We start from the raw sequence: 14,608 nt of genomic DNA, 5'->3' as shown, positions 1-14,608 counted from the left end.
CCTTGAAGACTTCTGGCTCGCCTGAGGTTCCTGGCTGTTCCCGGATGAGGTCAGCGTGCAAGGCCTTGGCCTTCTCACAAATGACGGCCTCAGACACTGTGTCCCCTGCACGCTGCTTCTCTTCTATCCAGATGAGCAGCAACTTCTCGACCTCCTCCAGAACAGCTGGGCGGTTCTTCACGATCCTGGTGACTCCCTTGGCTGCATCAGTCGCCAGGATCTTCTCCCTCATCTTCAGGATGGTCCCGATGGTTGATGGATTCCTCCCGTACTCCCTGGCGATGTCCGTCACACGCATTCCGCCGTCGTGCTTCCGGATGATCTCCTTCTTCATTTCCAGCGTCACCTTCTCCTTCTTCCTCTCGCCGGCCACCGCAGCAGCAGTCTTCTTGGGTCCCATGGCAGCACAGCTCTTACCTTCGTAAACTCAGAAAAAGAAAAAGAAATCAGTGATGTGCTTCAAATCCAAAAAATTCAAAAGCACCCACCCACCCACCACACAGAAATTAAAACCCAGAACCAAGTCTTTGAATCCCAAAAACCCCAACCCAAAATCCAAAATCCAAAACCCCCCAAAAAAGTTTTAAAAGTTTAACTTACCAAATGGATGCAAGAGAAGTTCTGGAAAAGCTTCAACAATCAATCACCGAAGTCTTCAGAAACCTCAAATGGCTGCAAAATAAGTTTTGGAAAAGCTTCAAAAATCACCAATGTCTTCAAAAACCTCAACTGTTCCCACAGACACCCACCCACCCACCACACAGAAATTGCAAACCCCTCCCCAACTGCTCCCCCAGCCCCTCCCCAACTGCTGCAAACCCCTCCCCAACTGTTCCCCCACCCAGACAAAAAAAAATTTCAAAAAATAACAACATGGCTCAATGGTCCCAGATTCCTGCAGAAACCTCCCCAACTGTTCCCCCAGCCAGCCAGCACTCAGAAATTCAAACTCAGGAAATTTTTTTTGAAAAAAAACAACCTGGCCCAATGGTCACAGAAAATCATAAAAATTCCCAAAAAAGCCCCACAAGCTCCCAGATTCCTGCAGAAACCTCTCCAACTGTTCCCCCAGCCAGCCAGCACTCAGAAATTCAAACTCAGGAAATTTTTTTTGAAAAAAAACAACCTGGCCCAATGGTCACAGAAAATCATAAAAATTCCAAAAAAAGCCCCACAAGCTCCCAGATTATCGCAACCCCCCCCCCACAACACCAAGTCCTTGAATCCCAAACACCCCAACCCAAAATCCAAAACACCCCAAAAAAGTTTTAAAAGTTTAACTTACCAAATGGATGCAAGAGAAGTTCTGGAAAAGTTTTGGAAAAGCTTCAAAAGTGAGCAAAGTCTGAGAAAAGGCTACCAAACCACGTGCTAACAGTTGCTCCTCGAAGTCAAGTCGCAACTGCAGCTGTTCAAGCTAAGCACCCTTTGTTTTAACGGTTTTAAGAAAAAGGAAACAAAGTCGCGAGACGTTTTCGTCTTGCGAAGCAAGCCCATAGGGAAATTCGTCTTGCGAGGCAACTCGAAAACGGAAAAACCTTTCGTCTAGCGAGTTTTTTGTCTTGCGAGGCATTCGTCTTGCGAGGTACCACTGTATCAGAAATCAGGTCTGTGCATGTCCAGACACTATTTTCGGCGTTTGGGCGTGCGCAGAAGTGATTTCCGGCGCTGTGGACCATTTCCGACATAGCGCTGCGCCAGTCCAGCCCACAGATGATCTCTGTGGGAGTGATCCGGCCCATGGCATGTGAAGCTTGCCAACCCCTGCCCTAACCTAACCCCAACCCTAAACCGAACCCTAACCCCAAACCCTAAATTGTAAACCCTGATCCAAACCCTAGACCCTGACCCTAAACCAGGGGTCAGCAAACTTTTTCAGCATCGGGCCGGTCCACTGTCCCTTAGACCTTGTGGGGGGCCAGCTATATTTTGAAGGGAAAAAATGAACAAATTCCGCAACACATTCTACTCATGTAAAAACTGCTGATTCTTGGACCATCTGTGGGCCACATTTAGAAGACAATTGGGTCAGATCCAGCCCCCAGGCCTTAGTTTGCCTACCAATGCCCAAACCCAAACCCAAACCCAACCCCGAACCCTAACCCTAACCCCAACCCTAAATCGTAAACCCTAACCCTTACTGTTTGGGATTAGAGGTGAGACTCAGAGTCTAGGGTAGGGATTTAGGGTTAGGGTTTAGGATTTAGGGGCTGGGGCTAGGGCGAGGGTTAAGGGGTTAGGGGTTAGGTCTAGGGGTTGGTTTGGGTAAGGAGGTTGTGGTCATTTTTAAATGGGGTCAATTTAGGGGCCATAGCCCCTAAATCCTAAATCCTTTTTTTTTTTTTTTTTTTTTTTTGCATTTTAAAATTTTATTAGTTTCTTTGTTTATACATTCTATCCATATTCCAACATTTCTCATACATTTGAACTTCCTTCAGCGTCATTGACATTCATTCGTGTTTATATCTTTGGATCACATTCCGACCTTTCGTATTGCCATTTGTTCCTCCCTTTGTACACTATTTCTATTAAACAATACTTGTATGTTCTTTACAGTGCCTCTTTAAACCCCGCTAGCGTTGTATTAACTAAACATTTGTTCTCCAGATAAGCCACAAATTTCCCCCAGTCTTCAATGAATTGTTGATCCTTAGAATATCTTATTTTCCCTGTTAACTTGTCTAGCTCGGCATATTCTATCAGTTTAGTTCTCCACTCTGCAATCGTTGGGGTTTCTTCCTGCTTCCACCTCTGGGCTACCACTATTCTGGCGGCGGTTACCGCATACTGAAAAAGTTTACAATCTTTTCTCCTGATCTCCTTTCCAACAATACCTAATAAGAAGGCTTCCGGCTTTTTAACAAAGGTATAACTTAACATTTTTTTCATTTCATTGTATACTTCGTCCCAGAAGCTTTTAACTTTCTTGCATTCCCACCATTGATGGTAAAAAGTCCCTTCTTTTTGTTTACATTTCCAACACCTGTTGTCCACCTTATATATCTTAGCCAATTTTACAGGTGTCAGATACCACCTGTAGCACATTTTCATCACATTTTCCTTGAGTAACATACAAGCCGTGAATTTAATATTCACCTTCCATAGCTTTTCCCACTCCTCCAGTTGCACACTGTAGCCGAGGTCCCTTTCCCATTGTGTCATCGCTGACTTCACTTCCTCATCTTTCATATTCCAATCCAGCAATATCTTATACATTTTTGATAGGTTTTTGTATTCATTATCTATTATCTCTTTTTGGAATACCGATTCTTTTTCCTGATATCCCCTTTCTTTCACTTCTTTTTTAAACATCTCATTTATCTGGAAATAGTGCAGCCAATCATATGTAAATATTTTAATCTGATCATATGGTTTTACTTTCCACTTCCCTCCTTCATTGGTGACCATTTCTTCATATTTTCCCCATTTTTCTCTCATATTAATCTTCTTTACACTCATTATCTCCAATGGAGATAACCAGTGTGGGGTTTTTGGCTCTAACATATTTTTATATCTATCCCAAACCTCTATTAATGGGCCTTTGAAAATATGACTGCAGAAACCCTTATGCACTCTTTTTTTGTCTCTCCAGAGGTACGCGTGCCACCCGCATTTGTTATTATACCCTTCCAGATCCAACAACTCTTTATTCTCCAGTCTTACCCAATCTTTTATCCAGCATAGACATGCTGCTTCGTAATACAGTCTCATGTCTGGTAAGGCGAAGCCCCCTCTTTCTTTTATGTCTGTCAACAACTTAAATTTGATTCTGGGCTTCTTCCCTTCCCAGACATATCTGGAGATTACCTTTTGCCATTCTGTAAAGTTTTTTGTTCCTTTTAGTATGGGTAGCGTTTGAAACAGAAATAACAACTTAGGGAGCACCATCATTTTAACCATAGATATCCTTCCCCAGAATGACAGTTTTAGCCTGGCCCAAACCTCTAAATCCTTCTTAACTCTGTTCCACATCGGGATATAGTTATTTTGATATAAGTCAATGTTTTTGTTGGTGAGCCAAATACCCAGATATTTTACCTTTTTAACGACTTCGATTTCAGTTCTTTGCTGTATTAGTTCAATCTTATCTTGATCCATGTTCTTAACTACCATTTTTGTCTTGTTCTTATTCAATTTAAATCCAGCTAATTTCCCAAAAATCTCCATCTCTTCCAAAAATTCCATTATGCTTTCTGTAGGTTCTTCTACCGTTAAGACTACATCGTCTGCATAAGCCCTAATTTTGTACTCATTTGAGCCTAATGTTACCCCTTTGATTTGCTTGTTTTGTCTTATTGCATTCAGTAACACTTCCAGAACCATTATAAAAAGCAGCGGCGAGAGCGGGCATCCCTGCCTCGTCCCTTTAGATATTTTAATTTCATCGGATATGACGTTGTTGACTATCAGTCTCGCCTTCTGTTCTGTATAAATTGCCTTTATCCCATTTAAGAACTCTTGTCCCACCTCCATAGCTTCTAGATTTGCCAACATAAACTCCCAGACAACATTATCGAAGGCTTTCTCCGCGTCTATAAAGATTAGGCTGGCTGGTTTATCACTTCTGTCTGTTAAATATTCAATGAGATTAACTACGTTTCTTATGTTGTTTCTTATTTGCCTACCCGGGAGAAAGCCCGCTTGGTCTTCGTGTATCACCTTTATTAATATCTTTTTTAATCTTTTGGCAAGAATTCCAGCAAAGATCTTATAGTCCGTATTTAATAAGGAGATGGGTCTGTAATTCTTAACCTGAGTTAAGTCCGCATCTTGTTTTGGGATAATTGTTATAAATGCCTCTTTCCACGAGCCAGGAATGTCCTTTTCTCTTAAGATGTTATTCATTACTTCAGTTAACGGAATCATCAACGTGTCTTTCATTTCTTTGTAATAGCTCGATGTAAACCCGTCTGGACCCGGTGCTTTCCCTCTTTTCAGGTCTTTTATCGCATCCTCTACCTCCTCTCGTTGTATTGGGGCATTTAGCTGTTTTTTTTGATCTGGTGACATCTTCTTCACCCTCTTTTCTTTTAGATATCTTTCTATTTTTTTCTTATTATTCCTTTCTCGATTCCTATACAATTGCTCGTAAAAGTCCCAGAATCCTTTTCTAATTTCTTTCGGATCCGTCGATTCTTCTCCATTTATTTCTATTTTACTAATTGTGTTTTGCTCTTTCCTCTTTTTAACTTGCCAAGCAAGCCATTTTCCTGACTTGTTGGCATATTCAAAGTTTTTCTGTCTTAGCCTTTTAATGTTCCACTCCACCTCCTTATTTATTAACATTGAGAATTGAGTTTGGAGGGACTTTATTTCCTGCATTATCCTTTCATTGTTCGGTTTCTTAATCAGTTTTTGTTCGTTATCCATAACCTGTCTTAGAATCTCTTTTATCCTTTTTTCTCTGTTGTTTTTTTTCCACGCATTTTGTTGGATAAAGAGGCCTCTCATTACTGCCTTGCTTGCGTCCCATACCACACTTATTTTCGTCCCTTTATCTAAATTGTCTAGAAAGAATTCTATTAACTTTTTCCGAATTTTTTCAACAAACTTTTGGTCATCCCATAAATTATCATTTAGTCTCCATCTAAAGGATCGTTCTTCAACTCCCTTAATCTCCATTTCTATTGGGTTGTGATCTGAGATGACTTTGGCTTGAATTTCGACTTTTTTGATTCTTGGTGTCAGTTCGTTCGATATCCATATTTGATCTATTCTTGACATTGATTGGTTCGGTTCTGAATGGTAAGTAAATTGTTTCTCCAGCGGATGTCTCAGTCTCCATATATCGATTAGGTTACAGTTCTTCGTCATCGTAAAGAATGTCTTTGGTAGCTTTCCCTCTTTACTCCTTGATTTTCTTAATCTGTCCATTTCAGTTGAGATCACGCCGTTCATATCTCCCATTATTATAATTTTTTGGTCCATATATTCAAATAACTTCTCTTCTAGTGCTCTAAAAAATTCTGTTTTATTCCCGTTAGGTGCGTAGATCCCCACTATTATCAGTTCTTCCCCTTGCCACTTGATGCGAACCGCTATTATTCTCCCTTCCTCATCCTTGAAAAGTTGTTGTGCTTCGATTTTGTTTTTAATATATAGTACTACACCTCTTTTTTTCTCTTTATCCGAGGAGATGAATTCATTCCCTAACCTCTTGTTAACCAGGATTTTCCTATGTTTTTTGGCCACATGTGTTTCTTGGAGGCATATGATATCTAGATTCTTCTTTTTTAAAACACGCTCAATTCCATTCCGTTTTTTCTTATCGTTCATTCCATTAATATTCCAATTCCATACTTTTAGTGTCATTTTTTTCCCTCCTGATTAACTTTTAGGTTTTAATCTAAAAGTCTTTCTGTTTCTTCTCCTTCTTCCTCTTCCTCTTCTTCCTCTGATTTGCTTACGTTCTGCTCCTCTTCTTCTCCCTGTTCTATTTCCTCCCTTAGTCTTGCTCCGCCTTCTGCTCCTTTCGGTAGTTCCTCTCCTTGTTGAAGCTCTTTGTATCTTCTTGTAAATTTTCCTATTTCCTCGGGGTTTGTTAGTCTCCTTCTAACTCCTTTATAAAAGAAGGAGACACCCTCCGGAAATTCCCAACGAAAATCAATTCTGTTTTTTTTGAGGAGCTGCACCAATGATTTGTAGGATTCTCTTCGTTTCAGCAGCCTTATTGGAATATCTTTAAATATAATTATGTAACTTCCATCAATATACAGTCTCTTCTCTCTATTTCTTTGCAAAATCCGATTTCTCATCTCCCTGTCTTTAAATGTAACTAAGCAGTCTCCTGGAAATTTCTTTGCCTTACTTGATCTTATTTTCATCCTGAATGCATTTTGTATTGTTTCTGCCACTTCTTCCTCCGATAACTCCATCCAATCCGCAATTTCTTTTACCAATCTTTCTTTTATATTTTCGTTCTGGATTTCAGGAACTTGTCTCAATCTCAAATTCACTTCCCTCTGTTTTAGTTCATTCATTGCAATAGAGTCTTTTATTTCTTCCTGTATTTTATTTAGCTCTGCAATCTCATTTTTCATCTTCTCTTCTTCCCGTTTCATCTCTTTCATTTCCTGTTTTGTCTTTTTTAATCCCTCATCCACTCTCTTTGAGACCTCTTTAATCTGCCCTTTTAATTCACTAACAGTCTCCTCAATCTTTTTATCCATTTTCCCAATTTTGTTGTCTACCTGTTCTAATTTTGTCTCCAAATTTTTTTCACTTTGTTTGATTTCTGCAAACATTTTCAATATTTCTGATCTAAAGTCTGCTTCCTGTTTTGAGGCTCTTCTATCTGCAGGGCCCCCCCCCTCTGCCCCCTTTTTTTGTGTGTGCGACATCCCGTTAAATGTCAGATATCAATACCAAAGAGTTAAATTATGCAGATTCTGGACGGATCTCTGCTAATTACAGTTGTTGTTGTCCTTAAGTATTGCTAGAATGTCCTTCAAAACCTAATTTAAACTCAAAAAAACAATACAATTATAATTTACAGATTTTTAACAGTTCACCCTCAGATCATATATTAATTTCTGTCACGTCGTCCACTGTAGGATGTAAGAAATTAGTTATCCATTTGCATTCTTCTTGCCCCCATTCGGGCTAATCCAGTCAGGGCGTTAATTAAGCTGTCTCTGATTTAAGGGTCGGAGAAGGAGAAGGAGAGAGGGAAGAAAAACCCCCGCAAAAAGTCTGTTGTCCTCAAATTTGAAAAACCCAAAATCCTCCAGAGGGCATAAGTTGCTGATACAAAATCCGATTTCCAGAACTCCAGAGGTTGGCAATAAAAAATACAAGCAAATAGTAAATATGCAGTCAAATATTAGTTCCAGCTATAGTTTGAAATATCAACCAGTTTTAACTTCCAAAATTCAGCTATCTGTAATTGTCTATGTTTATTTTGTTTACCGCTGAGAAGGATATTTGCCCCTTAAAAGTGAAATTATTTTTTTTAGGTAGTAATACTTCGTTTGGCCACTAGGGGTCCCCAGCTTATCAGAGTTTAGGAGGGAGTCTTTAAGTAACCCCCTTCCTCTCCTTGGAGATCGTATTTCGCCAATTTAGATTTCAGACCTGAGGCAGGGGAACAGATATTGTAGAGTGTATACTGGACACCAAAAAGAACCTTTTTCCTCCCAGAAAGGGAAATGCAAAGCAAAGCCAGCAATTACACCAACAACTCCTTCTTAGCCTAATATGGCGTCCTAGTTTTCTTAATATAGCCGTGCCTTCACCAGTCACAGGGGAACGTTTGGGTAGTCTTTCCCATGTATCACCGACCTTGGGGTCGCGTCCGTTCACCAAAGTTTCCTGCCCCCCTTGAAGTCTCTTTTCTCTTCTTTCTGTGCTAAGTTGTAACAGGGAGGACCGTAACAGTAACCGCTAGCAGCCACTTACTTTCATTTTAGGCTCTGCAAGCCACTTGTGTCTTTGGATGAAGCCAAACATACGCTGAGCTCGAAATCTTCTCTCTTTAAATCGGGGGCTTCCTTACGCTTGCTGTTCATCAGCTCTCACCGTTTTAAGCTGTTTCACACCCGAGTTTCTTTGTCTTGAGAGCAGAGCGCTATCCCCCCCAGGCTCGGGGCTTCGCTTATTAGCCGCTGCTATGGCCGCCCGCTCGCCAGCTGCTCGTCCCGCCGCACTCTTCGCCTCTTTTTACGGAGGTTACCTGGTGGCCGGACATGCAGTTTTTTGGCACCGCCGGGAACCTGGACCCCTAGACACCCTCCAGGGGGTTAATTAGAGGTTTTCGCGCCCTAAAAACCTCTCTTTGCGGCTAAAAAGCCAGGGCTCTCCAGCCGGAAAAAACCCTCGCCTGTAATGGGTTCCGCGCTCCACCGGAAGTCTGTGAGGCCTAAATCCTAAATCCTAACCCTAAATCCCTACCCTAGACTCTGACCCCTCACCCCAAACACCTAAGGAGACACCTAAGGAGGATAAAAAAATCCTCCTGGGTGATTTTAATGCAAGAGTTGTGATGCATTTCGATCTGTGACCTGGGAAAATTGGGAAAGAAGGAATTGGCAACAGCAACCAATACAGAATCTTACTTTTGACTATATGTGCAGCGCACAACCTTATTATTACCTATAAGAAGCACCCTTGGTCGAACCACTGGCACCTCTTTGACTATGTAATTGTCTGAGCTGAAGATTGCCATGATGTGCTCATCTATGACGTGTACTGACGTGTGCAGGGCAGATCACCGATTAATACATTTCATGATGGCTATTAAGATTATACCTCAACAAAGTCTTCTGGGAAGGAAACCAAGGTGCAAAATGAACACTCAAGCTCTTCAAGATCCTATTAAACGGGATTGCTTCCAAACGACTCTTAAGGACCATCTGTTTTTGGAGTTCCTTGATAACATCGAGGAACACTGGACAATGCTAAAAACATCTATTATTGTAGCCTGTTGGGTACCAAATCAAGGACTAGTTTCATAAGAATGACAGTGAGATTGAAAGGAAGGCCTTTCAGATCTAGCAAAAAGATAGAAACTGTGCCACTAAGGAAGAAAAAAAAACTCCCCCTACATGTTGTTTATTGACCTGACTAAGGCCTTTGACACTGTACATCGTAGGTTGTCCTTCTGAAAATTGGCTGCCCATATAAATTTGTGAACATCCTTTGGCTCCTCCGTGATAATATGACAGCAACAATCACAGATAACAATGGCTCTCAAAGCGAACAATTCACAGTGGCCTCAGGTGTTAACAAGGGTTGTGTTCTATTATTTTCATTGCCATGAAAACTCCCCTACGGAGTAGAAATAACATATTGTCAGGGGCTCAGGAGCAGAGGCGCAGGGGAGAGAGGAAATGGAGAGCGAAAGGGAAGAATCTGAGGGCAGCGGAGGGCAGAATGACAGTGACCCGAGAGATTCCATGAGCCTCTCCAGTGAATCAGAAGATTCCCAGAAGGGAGCGCCGATGGCCAGGGCAAGGGGGGTCCCAGGGAGGACACACCAGAAGCAGGGGGCCAGCGGAGATTCCCAGAGCAGTAGCTGGAAATCAGGGCCAGCTTCCCCACCGGAGCGTAGTGGGGGGGAAGAGTCTCATAGGTCAGAGTCAGCCTCTCCTCCGGCAAGCAGCGACAGAAGCAGTATAACGGTCAGAAGGAAGGTGGCAGGCTGGGCGCGCGCGCCAAGTTCAAATGTACAGGCGCGCGGGACAGCAGAAAGCCCGGATTGGGAACCAGGTCCTAAAGGCCGCCGGAGGGAGGGGGAAGACTCGGGGGAGTCACCGTCAGAAGAGTCCAGAAAGGGGAAAACCCCGGCGGACAGGCGGACCAAGAGGAAAAGGGAGCAGAGGAAGAGGTGGAGCAAGGCTAGGGTCTTAAACTGGTGTCTGGGGGGAGGAGACTCAGATGGAGCTTCGACGGTCTAGAGTTTCAGACGTAGGGCTGCGCGCCACGGCTGTAAAACCAATAATGAACTTCAATAAAGACTTCTGTATATAAAGAGATACTGGCGTTGGTCCTCTGTGAGCTAGGACCTGAGGCAGCTCTGACAGTAAGCTCCATCTCTGAAAAAAAAAAAAAAAATTGTGAGCTCACGAAGATAGGCAGACATGACTACTGAGGCGAAAGTGGCAGAACTGCAGAAGGCAGTCACCAACCTTTACGCAGAAGTAGCAACATCCAGAAAGAGGGAAGAGGAAGCAGAAGCGCGCTGCAAAGATCTACAAGCCAGGTGGGAACCTTTGTACAAGCAGGGACCCAGATCGGAGGGAGTTGGCCTCGGCAAGAGGGGGGGCAGTATAGTCGCCCACTTCGATGGGGACCTGAAACAGTATCCCAACTTCAGAGCAGACATTGTCTTTGCGCTAAGATTGCTTCAAAAAGACTTTAGAGATGAGGAGGAGAAAGTGGGATTCATCATAACTCACTTGCATGGGGAAGCTAAATACTGGCTGCGCAATTTATGGCGCGAAAATGATCCCGCCCTCCAAGATTCAAAAGCTTTTATCGCGGCTATGGACGCTTGTTTTAAATCAACCATAGATGTAGACGTGGCCAGGAGGGAGATGCACGGACTGCGGCAGGGCAAGGCAACGGTGAGACAATACCACTCCCGATTTTTTGCATTGGTAAATGCGCTGGGCTGGCAAAAGGACTCTGCGGCAGTGAGAGATCTGTTCTGGGAGGGGCTAAACACCTCCGTGAAAGATGAGCTGGCCAGGGGCGACAGACCTAGCACCACCACAGAAGTCGTCCAGAGAGCACTCACGATAGGGGTACGGCTGGAAGAACGCCCCTGGAACAGGGATGAGGGTCGTCTGGCACGCACACCGGCCAGAGCACCTCCCTTCATACCCAGAGAAACTGGGCGCGCGCACTCCACGCCTCCCCTGGGGGAGGGAGAAGAACCAATGGAGTTGGGTGGTGCATATGCGACAGTGCACAACACATGGCCAAAGAGTGTCCCCAGAGGATCCAGAAGCACACTGCTGCCTCAGCAACAGTAAAAGGAGCGTTTCAGCAGGGGGGTGAACTGCAGGGAAACGACCAAGCCTGGTTGGAATCAGAGGCACTGGGGCCTAGCCAGGCAAGTCAGTGAAGCAGTCCCCAGAGATTCTGCAGCCCACAGACCCACTCCCGCCCAAACCAGTGGTGCAACTCACTGCATCACTCCAGCTGCCCAATGGAGTCACCCTGGAAGTCCCCATTACCATTGACTCTGGTAGCAATGCAGACTTTGTGGGGGTGGACTTCATCAAGCAACACCGCATAGCGCTCCTACCGGCCACGATGCCCCTAAACGTCGTCACAGTCGATGGCAGGAAGCTGCTGGGTGGACAGGTGGTACAGCAAACACCACCTATGGTGATGCAAATTGGGAATCACCGCGAAGTCATCAGCTTTAACGTCACCCACCTGTCCGACACGCCCATAGTGTTGGGCATGAGTTGGCTAGATAGGCACAGTCCGCACTTGGCATGGTACCAGAGGCAATTGACCTTCTGCTCCTCCTACTGCGCAGAACATTGCATCCAGACCAGCCAGGAAGAGGACGGATGGGAGGATGACCAGCGGCTGCACCTCGGCATGGTGCAGGCGGTACCCGACAAGTACAAGGCGTTTTTGGAGGTTTTCTGCGAGAAGGAGGCTGACAAGCTGCCTCCCCACCGGCCCTACGACTGCACGATTGACCTCCTACCGGGAGCGACGCTGCCGACGGGGAAGCTGTATTCCATGTCTGAGGACGAAATGCAAGAACTCAGGGAGTTCATAGATCACAACTTGAAGCGGGGATTCATCCAAGAGTCCAAAGCAGTGGGGGGCAGTCCCGTGTTTTTCGTGAAGAAAAAAGACACGCCCCAAAAGAGATTGATAGTTGATTACCGGCTCATAAATTCCAGGACGAAGCCCACAGCCTTCCCCATGCCCAAGATCGACGACCTGCTCGCGACGGTGCGGAAGGGGAGAATCTTCACCAAGCTGGACCTACGAGGCGCGTACAACCTGATACGCATGCGGGAGGGCGATGAGTGGAAAACGGCCATGTTTACGCCTTTAGGCACCTATAAATACAAAGTTATGCCGTTCGGCCTCCAAAATGGCTCCCACACTTTCCAAGCTTTTATGCACCACGTGTTAGCGGGACTCCTCTACAAGAAGTGCGTCTGCTTCCTCGACGACATCCTGATCTTCTCGGAATCGCAGGAAGCTCACGAGGGGGACGTCAAGGAGGTCCTGCAGAGACTACGGGAGCACAGGCTTTACGCCAAACTGGAGAAGTGCCAGTTCGACGTGAAGGAGGTAGATTTCCTGGGCTACAAGCTGTCCGACAAGGGTCTCGCCATGGACAGCGCCAAGGTCCGCTCGGTGTTGGACTGAAGAGCACGCGCAATAGGAAGGAGGTCCAGAAGTTCGTCGGCTTCGCCAACTTTTACCGCAAGTTCATCAAGGGGTTTGCAAAGGAGACGGCGGCTATCACGGACACCCTCAGCTCCAATAAAAAGAAGTTCACCTGGACGGACCAGGCGGAACAGTCTTTTCAGAGACTCAAGCGTCTCTTCGCGTCCGAAGAACAGCTGCTACACGTCAACCCCGGCAAACCGATGCGGATTGAGACTGACGCCTCAGACAGAGCGGTGGGGGCGGTCCTGTTGCAGAGAGATCCGCAAGGGAACTGGAGGCCCTGCGCATTCTACTCCAGGAAGCTCAGCAAGTCGGAGCAGAACTACACAATCTGGGACAGGGAGTTGCTGGCCATTCATGCAGCCTTCAAAGCGTGGCGGCACTTCCTCATTGGAGCCAGACACACCGTGCAAGTCCGCACAGATCATAAGAACCTGGAGTACTGGCGCACGGCGAGGTTCCTGAACCAAAGGCACATCCGCTGCGCGGAGTTCTTTGCGGATTTCGACTTCAGGATAGAATACATCCCGGGAGACAACAACGTCATGGCAGATGCACTATCCAGGAAGCCGCAGTATCTCGAGGAAGCGGCACCGGTGGCGGCCAAGCACATTTTCGCACCGAAAGCGTGGGCGTGCGCTTCAGCCACAGTGGACCTGGACGCGGTGCGTCGCGCGCTGCAGACGGACTCGTTCGCACGATCCAAGATGGAGGAGGTGCAAAGAGGCACAGCGAAGGACGGAGAGTTCCAGATACGCGACGGATTACTCCTCCGCAGAGGGGCGCTCTACGTGCCGGGGGACGACCTCCGCGCGAAAGTCCTGCAGCAGTTACACGACGCACCCAGCGCTGGGCATTTCGGCAAGGAAAAGACAGCGGAATTAGTAGCCAGAGACTTTTGGTGGCCCAAGATGAGGGGTGAAGTTGAGGATTACGTCGCTCGGTGTGACACATGCCAAAGGGCCAAACCAGTACACAGGGCGCCGGCGGGACTGCTGGAACCGCTTCAGACGCCGTTTGAACCGTGGGAGAGAGTGGCCCTGGACTTTGTCACAGATCTGCCCAGCTCGAGAGGCAAAACAGCGGTGCTCGTGGTCGTAGACCTGTTCACCAAGATGGCGCATTTCATTCCTTGCGCGAAGGTGGCCACGGCGGAACAAACCGCCAAGCTGTTCATAGACCACGTGTTCAGAGTTCACGGCTTGCCGAGATCCATCCTATCCGACCGGGGGCGCCAGTTCGTCTCGAGTTTCTGGCAGAAGCTGCTGGGCATCCTGAACGTCAAGATCAACTTAGCGTCGGCACAACACCCGCAGACCAACGGACAAGCGGAGAGGGTCAACGCCATCATGCAGCAGTACCTGCGATGCTACGCGAACTAACAACCCTCGACCTGGGTGGACTACCTACCGCTGGCCGAGTTTGCCTACAACAACACGAAGCACGCGTCGACAGGGGTGACGCCGTTCTTCGCCAACAATGGGCTGCCAGAACCTTCCCGGGGTTAGAGACGAAGGGGGAGGGGGAGCCACAGGGGGCAGAGCACTTGGCAGCAGAGTTGCAGGAGGTCCACGAGCAACTCCGAAGGAACTTAGAACTAGCAAAGCAAGCCTACAAAGTGCAGGCAGACAGGCACAGGAGAGTCGGGGAAGACATCCAGGTGGGGGACTGGGTATGGTTAGCAGCCCAGGCAGTGCCAGCCAGAACGTTAGCTAAGAAGAAGCTTAGACACAAGCAG

General features: G+C 46.1%; 1 protein-coding gene across 1 annotated transcript in view; it reads right to left on the bottom strand.

The window, feature by feature from the left end:
* Positions 1-529: 529 nt before the first annotated feature.
* IRS2 (insulin receptor substrate 2) overlaps positions 530-14,608 on the bottom strand; it is a 37,735-nt gene continuing 23,656 nt past the window's right edge. Inside the window, exon 2 of the mRNA XM_077926638.1 lies at positions 530-672. Within this exon, the coding sequence (XP_077782764.1) occupies positions 665-672 (8 nt within the window). The 3' untranslated portion in view covers positions 530-664. The remainder of the gene's footprint in view (positions 673-14,608) is intronic.

This window comes from Podarcis muralis, chromosome 3, assembly GCF_964188315.1.
Source record: "Podarcis muralis chromosome 3, rPodMur119.hap1.1, whole genome shotgun sequence".
Taxonomy (NCBI): Eukaryota; Metazoa; Chordata; class Lepidosauria; order Squamata; family Lacertidae; genus Podarcis; species Podarcis muralis.
Note: the sequence above shows the minus strand (reverse complement) of the source record. Positions and strands in the feature narration are given on the sequence as shown.